This window comes from Bubalus kerabau, chromosome 6 (genome assembly GCF_029407905.1).
Source record: "Bubalus kerabau isolate K-KA32 ecotype Philippines breed swamp buffalo chromosome 6, PCC_UOA_SB_1v2, whole genome shotgun sequence".
Taxonomy (NCBI): domain Eukaryota; kingdom Metazoa; phylum Chordata; class Mammalia; order Artiodactyla; family Bovidae; genus Bubalus; species Bubalus kerabau.
Window position 1 is genome coordinate 92639521 of NC_073629.1, and position 19648 is coordinate 92659168.

The 19648-nt window shown below is 40.6% G+C and overlaps 1 protein-coding gene and 1 non-coding gene across 8 annotated transcripts in view; both read right to left on the bottom strand.

Annotated features, from left to right (window-relative positions):
- The window catches only part of TCEANC2 (transcription elongation factor A N-terminal and central domain containing 2), a 45882-nt gene that overhangs the window by 14212 nt on the left and 12022 nt on the right, over window positions 1-19648 (bottom strand). For all 7 annotated transcript variants that reach the window (XM_055585809.1, XM_055585803.1, XM_055585805.1 and 4 more), the window contains exon 3: window positions 12471-12612. In XM_055585809.1, coding sequence (XP_055441784.1) covers window positions 12471-12612 — 142 coding nt within the window. The remainder of the gene's footprint in view (window positions 1-12470; window positions 12613-19648) is intronic.
- On the bottom strand, window positions 10431-10559 carry LOC129656693 (small nucleolar RNA SNORA42/SNORA80 family). The gene has a single exon (XR_008716484.1). It is a non-coding gene; the product is annotated as a small nucleolar RNA SNORA42/SNORA80 family (small nucleolar RNA).

A 19648-nucleotide genomic window follows, 5' to 3' on the forward strand; every position in this document is an offset into this window, starting at 1 on the left:
GGGCATTTTAATACTTATATTGAGCACCTACTAACTGCCTGGTGCTGTAGATACAGTTGAGTGAGAACAGACTCTGAAATTTAACCTACACACAACCCTGTCAATGTGTGCAAATTAGATTCATGTATAAAGATATTCATTACAGTACCGTGTACAGCAGCAATAAGCTAAAAACAAACTACAAGCTCACCATTAAGGGTCCAATTTGTTAAATGAAAGGAGTACATCAAGGCTATATATTGTCAACCTGCTTATTTAACTTACATGCAGAGTTACATCATGAGAAATTCCAGGCTGCATAAAGCACAAGCTGGAATCAAGATTGCCAGGAGAAATATTAATAGCCTCAGATATGCATACAGCACTGTCCTTATGTCAGAAAGTGAACAGCCTCTTGATGAAGGTGAAAGAGAAGAGTTAAAAGCCTGGCTTAAAACTCAACATTCAAAAAAACTAAGATCATGGCATCCAGTCCCATCACTTCATGGCAAATAGATGGGGAAACAATGGAAACAGTGAGACTTTATTTTCTTGGGTTCCAAAATCACTGTAGACGGTGACTGCAGCCATGAAATTAAAAGACCCTTGATGCTTGGAGGAAAAGCTATGGCAAACCTTGACAGCATATTAAGAAGCAGAGACATTACTTTGCCAACAAAGGTCTGTATAGTCAAAGCTATGGTTTCTTCCAGTAGTCATGTATGGATGTGAGAGTTAGACCATAAAGAAGGCTGAGTGCTAAAGAATTGATGCTTTTGAACTGTTGTGTTGGAGAAGACTTATGAGTCTCTTGGACTGCAAAGAGATCAAATCAGTCAATCCTAAAGGGAATCAATCCTGAATATTCTTTGGAAGGACTGATGCTGACGCTCCAATACTTTGGCCACCTGATGGGAAGAGCTGACTCAGTAAAAAAGACCCTGATGCTGGGAAAGACTGAAGGCAGGAGGAGAAGGGGACGACAGAGAACAAGATGGTTAGATGGCATCATCGACTCAATGGACATGTGTTTGAGCAAGCTCCAGGAGATGGTGATGGACAGGGAGGCCTGGTGTGCTGCAGTCCATGGGGTCGCCAAGAGTCAGACATGACTGAGCGATTGAACAATGAATACTTTGCAGCCACTAAAGACTGCAATAGCTCTATATGTAGTAACATGGAAAGATGATTACTTTATTCAGGTTCTCAGAAGAGCCTGCATAGTATAAGTCAATATTTATTTTTAAAATTACATTTGTATACACACACATACACATATAAATACATATATTTGCTCACATGCAGAGAAAGAGTCTAAAAAATTTTATAAAGAAATTATTTACAAGGGTCTCTTCTAAGTAGTGGGACTGTGTGTATCTATGCAGTTCAACTCGAAATCTCATGGGCTGGCTCAACCTGTAAGGAATCCTAAAAAAGCTGGTAAATGGTATACTATAGGTGCATTTGAGTTTCTTTGGAATAGAGATCTTTCCCTTCATGTGTTCCCCACCTTATCCTTTTCTCTTTCCAAGAAAGGCACTGTTGATCCAGCTTTCTCCTTGAGAAATGAAGATGCAGAAGTCCTTCAAAAAGAGAGTGCTTCTACTTGTCCACTGGACCTTTTTATCGTGATGTTACTTTATCACTCTGTGGCATCTGGCACTGCTGCCTTCTCGCTTCTGAAATATTCTCTTCCACCGCTTTTTGAGGTACCACCTGTTAATGGTTCTCCTCTTCCTTCTCCATCTCTTCTGCTGGTATGTGCCTTGCCAAACCTTTAATTACCAGTGCAGCCTAGCTGGGGCATTGTCCTTGGCCTCTTCTCTTCTTTCTTCAACTGTTTTTCCTGAGTAATCTTACCCGCTTCTGGGGCCCAACTACCATCTGCAAGCAGATGACTTCCAAAGGCTCTCACTGAGCTCAAGACCCATGTATCCAGCCCCTGCTGGACAGCTCCACTTGTTTATTTTGCAAGCCACCTCTAGCTCAGCATTTCTAAAATGGAAAGTGGTACTCATCACTTCCCCCTCAGTCCCTCCTCCTGTATTTCATGGCAGTGCTACTCACCCATCGTTTTATCTCCTTAACATTTCTTATAACTTTTCCTTTTGCTCACTTCCCGCTTTAGTCTCAGTGCTGCCCTGATTCAGGTCCTCATCACCTCTTCACCAGTCTACTGCAATGACTTACTAACCAATCTTTGTCCCCAAACTGGCTTTCTCCAATTCATCCTCCATATTAAAGTTAAATTAACCTTTTAAAAACACAATTTGATCACATCATTCCCTTACTGGAAGTCCTTCAATGGCTTTCTCCTCTGTCTTCAAATTAATTTCTCAGTATAGATTCAAGCCCTCAATGACCTGGAACCTCTTTGGCCATATCTCTTACCATGTCTCTCTCTTTCCTCACTCTCCTCAGTCTCAAACTTCCTACATCTTGCCCCCCCCAGGGACAAAGTTCTAGTCATATAGAACAGTTTGCATGCCCTTGTTTGGGGTCAGGCTGTCTGGCCTTCTTACATTTCTGTACCTTAGCTCACAGTTTCCTCTGCCTAGAAAGGTTAAATGCTCATTTTTTCCTCTAAGCTTGATGTAAACATCTTGGGGGCAGAACCCCACACCTTACTCCTTACTCCAAGATACATTCCCAGCTCCCAGCACAGTGCCTACCACAAATCATTCAAGAAATGTTTGCTGAACTGAATCAGTTATATTAAAAAAAAAAAAAGTTTACATTTGGCTTTCAAATTGGCTTTGTAGTAACATCTGAATATGGATGCAGTTGATTGGGAAAATCACACAATTGCAAACAAAATAATGGAACTATACTCTAAAGTACTGAATGAAAAGGTTCTAATTCTTACCCACTGCTAAGAATGCTTCCTGCTTACTACTCCAAATTTTATAGGAATTATCTCATTTTTTTAATAACTAAAAAATGAGTTAAATACTATTGTTATATCTCTTTTTACAAGTGAGAAACTGAAGCTCAGCAAAGCAACCTGCCCTGGCCACACAGCTAGTAAGCGTGGAAGCCAGAATCTGAGCACAGCCACCTGACCCAAGAGTCTGCACACTTAACCCAACACCCTGTCCTCCTCTGTCATTAGGGACTGGCATATAGGGAGTGTTAAATAAAGCTCTGTTGAGATAATGTTGTTCACCTTCTTGATATTCCCAAATCAGAAGAGCACAGGTCCTGAGAGGTGGCCAAATGGCAGAAAACTTGGGCTCTCAGGCCAGGACAAGTGATCACTGCTCCTGGCCTGCAGAGGGCAGTATACTCCACAGTGTCCCCCACTGCAGCCCCACCCAGCCTGGTCAGAAGGCTCTCACAACACCAGGGAAACACTCCAAGCAGGGCAGGTCTAAGGAGAATGGGGGGTGCGAGATTTGCCAGCAACAGGGTGACAAAGGGAAGAGTGTCAGCAGGGAAGGCATTCAGTCTGGGGCAGGAAAAGAGAAGAGAGGAGGCCTAAGGAACCGCCTTCTGTAAAACACAAGGCAAAGTGAAACTTTAGATCAGAAAATGAATTTTGTGATAAGAATAATGACAGTTAGCCACTGCACTGAACACTCTACACTTAAGTCAATGAACTCTCAGAACAACCCTATGAGGTAGGTGCTATGATGATACCCTGTTTGACAGGTAAAGAACCTGAGGAACTAAGAGGTTAAGGAACTTGCACAGGACACAGCAAATAAGCAGCAAGGCCAAGTTTCAAATGTAGGCAGTCTGGCTCCAGAGCTCAAGTATTAAACCTATACTGTTGCCTCCAGTGATCATATAGTCCTACCTCCTCCTGATTCAGATGAAAAAATGAGGCTCCATGACCTTTTCCCAAGGTCACAAGTTGGTCAGTAGCTACATCAAGGAAGTTAATGATCTGCAAAAAGTCATTATTTGCTCCATGAAGTTTATGTTTTAAAGCAAGCAGTGCCACTGGCTGGTCTTATGATCTAGGTCAAGTCCCCTGGGTTGAAGAGTATGGGGTTTCTGCATCCCAGCACATTGTTAAGAAAAACTCCCTGCAGGAAGTGGTCTTTTGCTCATTTAACAAACATTATCAAATACTTAGTAAGTACCAGACCCTGTGCTAGAACTTGGGATAGAATGTTGAACAAGACATAGCCCTTTATTCAAGGAGCTCCACAGAGGTCTAAGCACAGGAGAAGACATCTAAACAAAAACAAATGCAGCAAAGTGTCACAGGTTCTCAGACAGTGTTGAAACGGGAACCCAAAGGAGAGTCAAAAGGACAGAGAAGTCAATCTGGCTGGCAAATGGGCCAGGGAATACCATGCAAGAGGCAATTCTTGTCCTAAGTCTTGACAAGCAGTGGAGTGAACAAGAGCAGAGAAGCTGAATGAGCACAGTGTAATTGGAGCACTGTGATAGGCAAAATGATGTTCCCAAAGATATCCATGCCCTAAACCTCAGAACCTGTGAATATGTTGCCTTACAAGGAAAAAGGCGTGATTAAAGTCAAGGACCCCAAAATGAGGAGATGAGTCTGGATTACCTAGGTGGGGCCAATCTAATCACATAAGTTCTTAGAGGCAGAAGAGTGGGTCAGAGAGACGAGGTGTGAGAAAAATCCAACCCACCATTGCCAGCTTTGGAGATGGAGGAAGGGAATCACAAGCCACAGAAAGCAGGTGGCTTCTAGAAACTGGAAAAGGCAATGAAACCGTTTCTTCCCTAGAGTCTCCAGGAGGATTGCAGCCCTACTGACACCGTGATTTTAGCTGAGACCTGTACTAAAGGTCTAACATACAGAAATGTAAGATAATAAATCTAATGTTTAAACCATTAATTTTCTGGCTTTTGAATAGTGGTGCTGGGAAAGACTCTTGAGAGTCCCTTGGACAGCAAGATCAAACTAGTCAATCCTAAAGGAAATCAACCCTGAATATTCACTGGAAGGACTGATGCTGAAGCTGAAGCTCTGATACTTTGGCCACCTGATGCTAACAGCTGACTCACTGGGAAAGACCCTGATGCTGAGAAAGATTGAGGGCAGGAGGAGAAAGGGGGTGACAGAGGATGCGATGGTTGGATGGCATCATCAACACAATGGACTTGAATTTGAGCAGACTCCGGGAGATAGTGAAGGACAGGGAAGCCTGGAGTGCTACAGTTCATGGTTCACAGAGTTGGACACAACTTGGCAACTGAACAACAATAGCAACAACAATTTTGTGGCAGTTTGTATGGCACTATTCACAGATAATGAATACAGGAGCTTCTCAGTAGTTCAGGATTGCTAAAACAGTGTGAATCTATAGAACAACCTGAGAAAGGAAGGCCGCTGGAAAGTACCTTGCCACTAAGTTACCCTGTGAACTTGGGCAAGTCAAATCACATACCTAGTCATTCATTCACTCACTAACTCATTCACTTACTCAACAAACACTTTTGCTTCACAAAGAAGATTATGTTTCATCTGGGCCTTAAAGGTCCAAGGTACCCAGCTCAAGCACCTTGAGCCTGCCCAAGGTGCATCTTTGGGTTTCAGGAGGTGGCAAGACATGGCCTAAGTCCCTCTTAGCTTTGTAGTTTATTTTGTTTCCTGAACTGGGGCAAGTTACATTAAACTCTCTAAGCCTCAGTGTTCTCATTTGTAAAATGAGAAAATAATAATATTTACTTTACAGAATTGTTATATAGATCAAATGAAGTCATAGTGTGTTAGTCACTCAGTCGTGTCCAACTCTTTGTGACCCCATGGATCATAGCCTGCCAGGCTCCTCTGTCCATGGGATTCTCCAGGCAAGAATACTGGAGTGGGTTGCCATTTCCTCCTCCAGGGAAGTCATAGTGGGGAAAGCATTTTGTAAGTATAGGGTTTTTTGTTGTTAATCAATTATAAATGAAAATCAGATCAATATGATTGACTTAAAACCTTTCCCAGATTATTTATATCTATAGTATTGCAGAAGTAGAGCACGCTCGCCTTGTAGGCTGGGTGCAAGGCCTAACTACACTGCCTTACCAGCCATTTACTGACAGCCCCTGCCCACTGGTTTCCTTTATAATAAAGGTATTCAAGTCACAGAGGCCCCATTAAGAGGCAGATCCAAAGGCTTTTACCCAGCTAGCCCTCAACTTCCCAGACCACTTGAGAACCGTGAGGCCACTCACTTTCCCTGTCTCTTAAAACACTCTCCTCCTTAGTCCACATGTCACTGCATGGCCCTGGTTCTCTTCCTCTAATTACACTCCATCCACTTCTTCAGCAGCTCCTCTTCCTCTTCCACTTTCCTTCCAAGGATATTCTCATTTCAATCCTTCAGCCCTTTAATCTTTTCTTTTACTCAAAGAATTCATCCACTTAAATGATTTTAAGCAAATGCCTCCAGGCAAATGTATTCCAAATACAGATTTTTCGTCTAAATATCTCTCATCTGAGTTTCAGTTCTCCATCTCTAACTGCCTATTGGACATTTGGTCCTAGACAGTTTATGTCAGAGCAAACACTGACTAAAATGAAAATACTAGGAGAAAACTCCCATATGACGTACACAAGAAAAGGCACTAAATTCTGATTTAAAAGAGGTGAGCTTGAGCAGATGGCAGAACCCATAGAGATAGTCCAATAAAATAAAGGCACATATGGCTGGGATTCAGGGCACAATGGCAGTCTGCTAACCAAGAAAGAACACTGCCCCAAGAGACCTGGGTTCTCATTACATCTCCGGTGCTAACCCACTATGTGGCCCTGGATAAGTCACTTCATCTGTCTGAGTCTGAATTTCCTTGTTTATAAATTGAGGTAGCTAAATGGATTTGAAAGTTTATGACATTGACATTTACAAAGTTCAAATACAGACAACAAAAATTATAAGATCTCAACAGACAAAGAACATAAAAATTCACACAAAAAGGGCAGAGTGCCAATAAGCCAATAGAAAACAATCCATTCTATACAGCAAATGAAAACAAGATGTTATTGGAAACGGTAGTAATGTAAATTGGAACAGTAATTCTAAAAATCTAAGATTCAGAAATGGATCAGGACAGGAGATGCATATCCAGGAGTTGTCTGAATTAAGGCCTCAGTTAAGCTGAAGAAGTGAACAGCCTCTCTGGCTAAGTGCTCTAAAGCAGAGCCAAAGACTGAGGTCTCCGAGCTTTATGGAACAGTCCCCTCTGAGAGGACAGGGAACAAAGATGGAAGAAACAGAGAGAGGCAAGAAACAGGAATACAGAAAGCTAGAAATACCATGGAGAAAACCTTGTTTGACTTTGTTATTTTCATTCATTTGATGAATATATCCTGAGCATATGCCACATTAATGCTTAAAACACACTGGTGAATAAAATATACAGCATGGTCCTGCTGGCATAGAGTCACTGTAAATAAAAACAACAAAGTAAATAACCAAATAAGTAATTACAAACTCAGATAAGGACTTGAAGAAAATAAACATTGATAAAATAGATAAAGAATTACCAACAAGTTCAGTGTCATTTATGTTAACAGAAAAGAGAGTAATCAATGGTCTCAAATTCATGGTTCTGGGAAGATGAGAACTGAGACAAGACTATTGGATTTGGATAGGATGAAATCACTTGTGTCCCGAGAGAGAAGAATAGTGGTTGTGGGTGAAGCCAGCATGGAACGAAAGAGTGGAAGAGCCAGAAATGGGAGTTGCGATTATTAATCATATTGAAAGGAATCTGACTATATAAAGAAGAAGAGAAACAAGGTATCTGGAAAAGATGGCAGACAATTAAAGGAGAAGATTTAAGTGTATGTGAAGGCAGAAAGCAAGCACCAGTAAAGAGGCTATGAGAGGCATCTTGGCATTCTCATTTCCACAGTCAATTCCTGCAAAGTCTGGTCCATTCTCCCTGATTAAGGCCTCCCTACGAACCTGTTGCTCAACAGGTTGGCTTCTCTATTTTTAAAATTAGAACTTTTTTCAATCCCACATTCCTTTCTGATATTGCCACCTCTCTCTTTCAATACCAAACTTCTTGAAAGAGTTGTCTATTTTCACAGTTCATTTCCTTACCTCCTCTTCACTCAAGCCTCTGCCCTTAACCATGCCTTTGAAACTGTCCTTAGCAAAATCATTAATGACCTTACTTTGCAAAATCCAACATGCACTCTTAGAATTCGTTTCTTCGGCCTCTGACAATGATGGACAGTGCTGACGAATCCCCTCTCAGAACCACTCTTTCTCTTTCCACAGCAACATTCTCTCCTGTTTCCCCGGTCACACCTTTCCCATCTCCCACAAGCCTCTTGCCTGTTGGTGTGCTTCTGGATGTGGGATTTGGCTCTTTGCTTTTCCTACATACTCTTCCCGGGCAATTGCCTTGCTTTCTCACTACATGCTGATGGTGACTCTCAAGTATATATTTATAGTTCCTCCTTAGCTCTAGCCTTATATATCCAACATTCTGTTGGATATTTCCTCTTGGATGTCCTACAATATGTCAAACACAGTGAGTCCAAAATTGAACTTACCATCCCCCTACCTCCAAACACGCTGTTTCCTATCCTAATGAGTAGTGCTGCCACACACCTATTTGTCTGTATCAGAGATCTGGGCCTCAGCCTTCACTCTTCATTCCCCAACATCCAGTCAACTTCTAGGTTCGCTGGATTTTAATGCATTTATGTCTCTTGATTCCAACCACATTTCTCCATCCTCATGATTACAACTCCTTCCAGGCCACCCTAATTTCTCATCTAGATGTTTTAGTAGCTTCCTAACTGGGCTTTCTGCCTCCAGGTTTGCTTTCCTCAAACACTCTTCCCCTATGGCAGAGACAGGTATTTCTAAACTGCAAATAAGAATTCAAAAATCCTTTGATAACAACCACTTATGATCTTTAGGATCTGAGGCTTTATAGTGGACTAAAGCTACACTTTCACTGCAATACAATTTGATTCTGGATAAAAATCATCTCAAAAAAAATAAGCGGAGGCTAAAGGCATAGGGTTATCCTAATGGCCAACTAATAGCAACACTACTGAAATACTTCGCTTTGGGTCAGTGGTGAAATGAGAGAGCTAATGCTGAGACTCTGATTCTGAGCTAGGATCCTTGAGTGGTGCACTAAAGCATTTCAGGTCAGAAGTGGTTCTTGACTACTGGCACAAACAAAAAAAGAAGCTAATCCCCTCTACAGAGAAATGTTTCCAGTTTAGCCTCACAGAATTCCCACATATTGAAAGAAAATAAGGAGCTCACAATTAAAAATCAACAAACAAGAAATTCTCTGGCAGTTCAATGGTTAGGCCTCTGTGCTTTTGTTGCTGAGGGCCTATGCTCAATCCCTGGCTGGGGAACTAAGATCCTACAAGCCTCATAGCACAGCCCCCCCCAAAAAAAGAAAAATCAACAAGCACAGGGAAAGGCAAACACCAGGAGAGTCAACAGAAACAATAAACAATAGAGTTAAACCCTAAGGACAACAAATATTAGAATAGTCAGATGACTACAGAAGAACTATACACTATATGTTTGCAGAAATAAAAAGGCACAATCACAAGTGTGTACAAATAGCATTTAAAAGAGACAGATTTGGGGGAGAAAGAAAGCTTGCAAAAATAAAAAAATGGTTTCAGGAAGAAAGTACTCAATGAATGGGTGAGACAGCAAATTAGAGTCAACTGAAAAGAGAATTAGTGACTTAAACATATATCTCTGAAGAAATTGCCCACAATTTTATGAGAGACAAGGAGACATATGAGCTAAAGAACATGGAAAATAAAAGCTCTAACCTATTTCTAATTGTAGAATCCCAGAATGAAGAAACAGACAATGAAAAGGAGGTGCTTTGAAGAGATAACCACTGTAAAACTTCTACAAATGAACATAAATCTGCAGATCCAGGAAGAAGAATATATCGAGGTTAAATTTAAAGAAACACATGCTGTGATAGCCAGTCTACAAGACAGCCCCAGTGATCCTCACCTCTTGGTATTCATAACCCACGTGTAGTTGTCTCCCAAGCTGTACCCAGGTTGGTCTGTGTGATCAACAGAATATAACAGAAGCAATGGTATGTCACTTCCAAGATAAGATGATAAAAGATACTGTGGTTTCCATCTTGGTTATTCTCTCTTGGATCACTTACTCTGGAGAAAGTCAACCACGATGCCATGAGCAGCCCTATAAAGAGGCCCAGGCATAGGGCTGATGAGAAACTGAGGCCTTCTATAAGCAATCCTGTAAGTGACCCATTAGGAGCATATCTTCAAGCCCTGCTCAAGCTTTCAGATGACTACAGCCCCAGTCAACAGCTTGATTGTAACCTCTTAAGAGACCATGAGTCAGAAGTACTCAGATAAACAGCTTCCAGATTCTTGACCCTCAGAACACCTGTGTGAGACAACAAATACTTAAGCTGCTAAACATGGGGGTAATTTTTACAGGGGACAGGTAACTAATACACATGCTGAGACTAAACATTTTTGTTTTTTTTCCCACTGTGCAACCCACTTCAGTGCCTGCAGCCTACAGACAGAGGCCAGGCAATGGTTTGGGGCCCGTTTGCTCTGTCATGGGATGCTATGAGAGGCCCGGGGTCAGCCTGCCATAAACCCAAACCCATGCCTAAGACCAAACAGTTTCAAATGACTTACAAAGAGTCTTTCCCATCTGATCCAGACGGATCTCTAACTGATTACATTTCAGATATACCAGACTTCTTTTAGTCTCTGCAATGCACCATGTTCTCTCTGTACAGCTCACATGACATAGCCCTGCCTGACACATTCTTTAACATCTTCTCTACTCTCAACACACGTACTCCTTGATCTAACTTCTCCTCATCATCAGAGCACTCACAGAAATCTCATGGGACAGGGACAGGAAGGACTCTAAAGGTGGGAGAATGTAAACATTCTCAGGCAATGATACAGATGAATCTTCAGGCTAGCAACTAACGTAACTACAAAGGAACCGAGGAACCCTTATATTCCATACAACCTCAGGTTTAGGCAAGGCCTGGGATAAGGTCAAGACTCAAATGTTGGATGGTTTCCAGGTCCTCCTAAGTCATACCCCCTTGTTGTGGTTTCATTATGATCCTTGAATTGAAATTTCTGAACATCAGACACGCCCATTCTTGAAAGCATACTCGTAATTGTACTTAGCATACTTGCAACTGTACTCAAAGGACAAACAGAAATGATTTTTAAAACTGTCATCTGTTCTGTAGTGTAGAATAATTCCAGTCTATTATGTTGACATTTAAGCTCTGATTGTAAGTGTATTTGTGGTGTGCCTAAATATGAACATATATATACACATATGTACATGTACACATCATAAAATATTAACCACTAGTACCCTCTACTGGTGGAAATACCTTATCTGTTCATATGAATGGTCTTATTGCCCTCTAGTGACCACAACCTATAAAGAGGAAATCCAGCAGCAGATGGGAGAATCTCCTTGGCTATAATGATAGGGTTTTATGTTCGTTAAGCATCTAATTTTCTCAGATTCTGGTTTATATTACAGGGGTGCAACTCTCAAGACTCTTGGGGGAACCTCTGGGGGATTTCACACAGCTCTTGCCAGCTGTTAGCGCCAGTCTGAAGCTACTCTCTCTCCTGCTTCTCATGAACAGAGGTCAAGGGGAGGCAGAGAAGGCAATGGCTCCACGGGTGAGGGCAAGCACAGCAGCTGTGAATGACTACCCTGGACTCCCTGGGGACTTGGGAGCAGCTTGAGGAACACATGTTGGCCCTCCCTCGCATATTATTCACAGTTGTGTACTGTACTAAAGCGGTAATTCGATGTAGTTCCTGACTTACCTCTTAAGATAACTCCAATGCTGTAATAAGTGATGTAAGATGCTATCATTTTGCTTTTACAAACCATACTTTGGAAGTTACTTCTACTCAAGACAGAAAAGCCAAGATTTAAGTGACCTGTTGCCTCTTCTATGGAGTTTTTCCTGAATTCCCCAGATGTAAGACTACTCTGTTCTCTGTGCCAGCATACACCTTGCACAGATCAGAATGGTACCACAGACATTATTCATATGTTTTTATTTTTAATCTAAACTATTTTACTACTTACACTTGTCTACTTGCTGGTTTCTCCACCAAACCCTAAATTCCTTGAGGTCACAATCATGTCTTCTTCATTTTTGCACACCCAGCATCAAGCACACTCAAACATTACCCACAGATCATGCAGTAAGTACAGAAACTGAAGTAAGCATTTAGAAACTTGTATAGTAGTCTGACAAAGTACTTCCACATCTGTTGAATCTAATATTTTTAGAAATAGGGCTTGCACTCCACATATTTTAATTTCATTTAACTGTTAATTTTTATTATACTATAAAAGTATTAGTCTACAATCAATGGAGAATTTTTTAAACAATGGTCTCTCACCACAGATAGTTTGAGAAGTACTGATATGATAGATAACTATGTTTGTGAGAGGGAGGAAAGAAGAAGGAAGGAGATAAAACAGAAGCACTTCTCATAAAATTCAGAAGGAACATACCTATCTTTGTTGACTTTAACACTTCTCTGGAAGGTATTTTCTTCTTTAATTCTCGTAAGGCTTCGACTAGATTCTCTTTGCTTTGATCAGGAAGCTCCAACATAGTTTTCCATCTTTTTATGTCTTCTATAACCACAACTCTCTGGGAAAAAGAAAAGTCATTTGGAAAATGGAACACTTTCATTAGAAAGACATCTGCCTTCACCTGACCTAATGGGGCTCCTACTGACATATGAATTATTGATTATGACCTGAACCAAAGCACAGTATATTGATGGCCCCAAATGATGGGTAATTGCTTAAAAGCAGCCCCTGCTTACTGCAAATCAGGAAGAGAGTTACATCTATTAGGAAAAGTGCAAGTTTTAATCTTACCATGTCGGACACCACGGGGCACTTAGCACTGAGAGGCAAAAAGGAAGAGAAGAAAAGAAAAACGATGCTGAGGTGAACCAACCCTATAGCTCACTTAAGTGTCTTAATCCATAGGGGAGGACAGAGAGCAGAGAAGTCATAAAGACATAGTTGTTTCAACAATAAAAAGCACACTTCAACAGCTTCCTACTTCCCAGATGGTAAAACTCAAACCTTCTCTTGTATGAAGAATTTTTAAAACTTCAAACACAAAAAGTTAGAGTAACTCGACCACTTATAATGAAAGAGTTACATTTTGCCATTTCACATAAAACAATAAAACACTGTATAGTTCAAGTCTCCTTACACCCTTCACCCTTTAATCCCTTTCTTCCATATCTAGAAAAAACTACCATCTTAAAGTTGACATGAATCTTTCCATTAAGTGTAAAATATTAACAAGGAATCCAGGTGAAAGGGATGAGGAACGTGTACTATGTTGCACTTAAAATTATTTTCACTAATAATTTTTTAAAATAAACTGGGAGACAAAAAATAAAGTTGCTTTTATAATTACAAAAACTTTTTGTTTCTTGTTTTGTATCATTATACCTTGGGGTGGTGGGCCGGTTAGGGTCTGGGAAGGGGCACAGGGGCTTCTGGTTCATGTCCTGTTTCTTGATCTGGATACTGGTGACACAAATGTGCTCTGTGAAAATCTTTAAGATGTACACTCATGATTTGTCTACTTTCCTACATGCCTGTGATAATTCAATATAAAGAAACCCCAAAAAGTCTTCATTTACCGCTCTGGGCAGGGTCTAGCCTAGCTGCCTGTGCTGGGAGAAGGGGATGTCTGGGGACTTCTCTATTTCCCCATCTTTGCTTCTCCTCTTTCCCCAGCTGCTTGTTTGCTTCAGTCTCTGATCCTTCCAGGTTTGAAACTGGGAAAAGGAGGAACAGTAACAGACAGGAAAAGCCTTACTTTTGGTTGCGATGCTGTGCTCACCAGGTTTCAGTACTCTCTAGACTTGGCAGAGAGTCAAGAGCTGACTCTCTCATGAGCTGTTTCTGTGGTTCCATGGCGGCTCCCAGGGTTGAGCTCTCACCTGTAGTATTCCCACAGCACTGGCAAGGTCTCTTCCAGCCAGCCACATACAGGTCTACCCTAAGTTTCCAGCTTCTGGCAACCAGCTTCATACATTCTCTGAAGGGGTCCCATTACCCTTCCAAGGATCCTTGTGAACCAATCCCCTTTAATTCAACTCCAGGTTAACCAGTATTATCTCTGCTATGCCCGCATCTTTGCCCTGAAAAACTCTGAGCATAACAGCCTTCCAAATGCAACCACTTCCCTTTCAGTGGCATCAGTAAAAACCTTCTGGTTTTAGACTTTCCCAGGCACAGGTCTGGTCTCTGTCTACCAACTCCAGGAACTGAGGTCAAGTTCTCCAAAAGAAAATATCACAGCCATCCCATTTTATCCAAAGGAATTTTCATTCCTTTCTTTCTTTACCTTCAACTTTCCTTATTACCTAAGATAGGTGATAGGTTCAGGATTCCAAAACTGGTCTTCACATCCTGCCTTCACAAGTTCTGCACAGATGGTTTAGAATAACTTTTGGGAACACCACTTTATACCTAATGCTTTGTTCTCAAGGCTTCCCAGGTGACGCTAGTAGTCAAGAACCCATCTGCTAGTGCAGGAGACCTAAGAGACATGAGTTCGATCCCTGGGTGGGGAAGATCCCCTGGAGGAGGGCATGGCAATCCACTCCAGTATTCTTGCCTGGAGAATCCCGTGGACAAAGGAGCTCAGCAGACTACAGTCCATGGGGTCGCAGAGTCAGACATGACTGAAGCAACTTGGCATGCACACACGCATGCTTTGTTTTCAGTCCTTAGGAGCCCTAACCAAAATTGAGACAGAATACTTTTCTATGACCTGTTACAATATAAAATAACATTGGTGTTAAATGGCATGAAAGACAAATAAATGAAGCTAGGTAAGGGATATTTTCGGAGAAGGCAAAATACTGAAGACCCACTCCAGTACTCTTGCCTGGAAAATGCCATGGACAGAGGAGCCTGGTAGGAGTCCATGGGGTTGCTGAAGAGTCAGACATGACTGAGCGACCTCACTTTCACTTTTCACTTTCATGCACTGCAGAAAGAAATGGCCACCCACTCGTGTTCTTGCCTGGAGAATCCCATGGATGGTGGAGCCTGGTGGGCTGCTGTCTTTGGGGTCGCACAGAGTCGGACACGACTGAAGCGACTTAGCAGCAGCAAGGGATATTTTCAGTAGGAAGTAGATATAAATATCATATTATGCAACTTGCACTTCTCACTCAATATAGTTTGACTTACCCATACTGATGTGTATAAACCCAGTTGATCCATTTTGATAGTATTGAATATTATTCCATTATTTTTATATACAATGTCTCAGCATATTAAAATCTATTCCCCTAATGCATATTTAGCATTTTCTCCCCCTCATATTTTTCCTATTATAAACACTGCTTTAGTGAACTCCTGCCTATTATATATTTGTATGTCTTCTATCCTTCACTTTCAACTTTTCTGGGTCATGCTTTAATAACTTATGGCTGCTTTATTTTGCTTCTCCTTTCCCATCCAATCTGAAAATTTCTATTTTTTAATAGGCATGTTTAATCCATTTGCATTTATCATCATTACTGATATACTGGACATACTTTCTCTTTGCCTTTTTTCTTCCTTTCTTATCTTTTATTTAACAGCCTGAGTTTTCCTTAATCTTGTCTTTTCTCTCATGTCTTGGAAGTTATACATTCTATTATTTTAGTGTTTGTCCCTACAATTTTTAAGATACTCAATGAAATCTATACCAAGTCTCTACATTATGGAAAACTCCTGTTAGAAATATATGTGGTCTCTTTGCCTGTCCTTCAAGTCTCTTAACTTTTCTGCCATATTTCTATTTCTGTGGGATGCATTCTAGTGATTTCCTCAGGTCTAGCTTTCAATCTGGGCTTCCTTGGTAGCTTAGATGGTAAAGAATCTACCTGCAATGCAGGAGACCCAGGTTCAATCCCTGGGTTGAGAAGATCCCCTGGAAAAGAGAATGGCTACTCCAGTATTCTTGCCTGGAGAACTTCATGGACAGGGGAGTTTGGCGGGCTACAGTCCATGGGGTCGCAAAGAGTCAGACATGACGGAGTGATTAATACTTTTTTTTTCAGCTTTCAATTCAGTATTTCTCTCCATAGCTATGACTTTACTTTTAACCTGTCCAATGTACTTGTCAACAAATATGCTTTTTCATTGGACAAATTATGTTTTTTTCTCTCTAAATCTGCCCATTTTTTTCATACTATCCTATCCTTACCATTTCTATTCCTTTCTTTATCTCTGTGAATATTTTTAACACATTTAAGATCTCTTTCAGACTGTTACCTATGTTTCCTGGAGTAGAAATTCTATTACTTAAATCTACCTGCTCATTCTCCCTCCTGGTGATTTATTTTACTGTAAGTTTTGTAAGTTTTGACCATGAGTACACTTTTAATGTTTTCCATGGGAATCCTATGTACTCTAAGCTTAGAAGTATCTTAACATGGAAATCTCACCTTTGCCTTTGTCAAGGCCCTTGGATTTCCCTGGTTCTGGACCAGTTTTTATGTTAATTTTTCAGCTTTGTAGATAGTATGAAGTTAAATACACACATACACACAGTAATAATCGTGAGGTTCTAGTTTATTATGGGGTCAACTTTTTTTGAACCCAAACCCTGACATGATACAATCTTCATGCTGATTCCTTAGACTGGTGGATGGAATTTTTCTAGTTCATTTTTCAAAAATATGGTAGCCCTATGTTGACTTCCAGCTCCTTATCTGCTATCCTCATACTGGCCCTAAAATCCCAGCCCCCAAACTCTGTACCTGGTTTCCATAAAACTATATAGACGCGTACCTTGTTTTACTGCACTTCACTTTACTGCACTTTGCAGATATTGCTTTTTTTTTTTTTTTTTAAACAAATTGAAGGTTTGTTGACAACCCTGCATTGAGCAAGCCTACAGATGCTATTTTTTCCAACAGATGCTCCTTCGTGTCTATCATATTTTGATAATTCCTGCAACGTTTCAAACTTTCTCCATTATTATTATATTTATTATGACCTGTGATCAATGATCTTTGATGTTACTATTTTAATTGTTTTGGGGGGTGCCATAAACCATGCCCATATAAGACAGCAAACTTAGCTGATAAATATTTTGAGTGCTCCACCAACGAGTCATTTCCCCATTTCTGTCTGCTCCTTGGGCTTCCCGATTCCCTGAGACCCAGCAACATTGAAATTAGATTAATTAACAGCACTAAAATGGCCTCTAAGTGTTCAAGTGAAAGGAAGAGTAGCTTGACTCTCACTTAAAGTCAAAAGCTAGAAATGATTAAGCTTAGTGAGGAAAATATGTTGAAAACCAAGACAGGCCAAAAGCTAGGTGTTCTGCATCAAATAGTTAACCAAGTCATAAATGCAACGGAAAAGTTCCTGATGGAAATTAAAAGTGCTACTCCAGTGAACACACAAATGATAAGAAAGCAGAACAGACTTAATGCTGATATGATAACATTTTAGTGGTTTGCATAGATCAAACTAACTACAACATTCCCATAAGCCAAAGCCTAATCTGGAGCAAGGCCCTAATGCTCTTCAAGTCTATGAAGGTGAGGCAACTGCAGAAGAAAAGTTTGAAGCTAGCAGAGGTTGGTTGATGAGGTTTAGGGGAAGAAGTTGTTTCCATAACATACAAGTGCAAAGTAAAGCAGCAAGTGCTAAGGCAGAAACTTCAGCAAGCTATCCAGAGGATCTAAGATAATTAATGAACACTACACAACAGATTTTCAATGTAGATAGAACAGTCTCATACTGGAAGAAGATGACATCTGGAACTTGCATAGCTAGAGAGGAGAAGTCAATGCCTAACTTCAAAGATTCAAAGGACTGGTTGACTCTCTTGTTAGGACTAATGTAGCTGGCGACTTAAAGTAGAAGCCAATGCTCACTTGTCATTCTGAAAATCCTTGGGCCCTTAATTATGCAAATTACTCTTCCTGGGCGCTATAAATGTAACAAGGCCTAGATGACAGCACACTTGTTTACAACATGATTTACCGAATAGTTTAGGCCCACTGTCAAGACCTATTACTCAGAAAAAAAGATTCCTTTCAAAATATCACTACTCATTGACTAATGAACCTGTTCACTCAAGAGCTCTGACAGAGATGTACAATGAAACTAATGTTGTTTTCATGCCTACTAACACAACATCCATTCTGTTGCAAGGAGTAATTTTGACTTTCAAGTCCTAGAAATATATTTCTAGGATACACACATAGAGAAATACATTAGAGATAAATTTCATAAGGCTATAGCTACCATACATAGTGATCTTTCTGGTGCAAAGTAAATTGAAAATCTTCTGGAAAGAATTCACCATTCCAGATGCAATTAAGAATATTCATGATTCATGAGGTTAAGTCAAAATATCAACATTAACTGTAGTTTGGAAAAAGTTGATTCCAAACTTTATGAATGACTTTGAGGGGTTCTAAACTTCAGTGAAAGAAGTAACTGCAGATGTGGTGGAAAGTGCAAGAGAACTAGAATTATGAGTGGAGTTGAGGATATGACTGAATTGCTGCAATCCCATGATTAAACTTTAATAGATAAGGAGTTACTTCTTATGGATAAGCAAAGGTTTCTTGAGACGGAATCTACTCCTGGTGAAGATGCTGTGAAGTCTGCTGAAATGACAAGGAAGGATGTAGAATATCACATAAACCTAGCTGATAAAGCAGCAGCAGAGTCTGGTAGGATTGACTTCAATTTTGAAAGTTCTACTGTGAGTAAAATGCTATCAAACAGCATGGCACACTATAGAGAATCATTCATGAAAGGCAGGGTCAATTGATACGGCAAACTTCACTGTTTTAAGAAGCCGCCGCAGCCGCCCTAACCGTTAGCAACCACCCCCCGCATCGGTTAGCAGCCACCTGCATCTAGGCAAGACCCTCCAAAAGGCAAGACCCAGCAAAAAGATTCCAACTCGCTGAAGGCTCAGATGATGGTTAACGTTTTTTAGCAATAAAATCTTTTTAAATTAAGGTATGTACATGTTTTTAAACATAACGCCATTGTACACTTAACAGATTATACAGTATAGTTCAAACATAACTTTTATATTAACTGGGAAACCAAAAAAAATCCACTTTATTGCAGTGGTCTGGAACCAAACCTGAAATATCTCTAAGGTATGCCTTCAGCTCCCACTTATAGCTCTGCATTTGGATTTCCTCTCTCTTCCTTGCACCTGAGGGTTTCTCTTTTTTCTTTTCAAGCTCAGGTCTGTTCTGGAGACTTTTTGCTGGTGGTTTTTTTTTTTTTGGTCGCATTTTTTTTTTTGGTCGCACAATGTGGCATGCATAATCTTAGTTCCTAACCAGGGATCAAACCCAGGCCCCTGCAATAGAGTCTTAATTGCTGTACTGCCAGGGTAATTCCTGTATTGGGTATTTTTTATTGAGCATTTCTACATGGCTGGAATGAGGTTGGGGGTTCCACATCAGATTATTTCAACATATGGAACTAGAGACGTTTAAGCTCTTTAGCATGGCATAAAAGGCCTTACATGACCTGGCTCTTGACATCCTTTTCAGCCTCACCATTGGCTCAACATACATCAAACAATTTGAAACTGCCTAAACAAATCACAGTATTTGACATCCTCTGCCTGGGATGTTCTTTCTTTGCCTGAATCACATGATAAACAT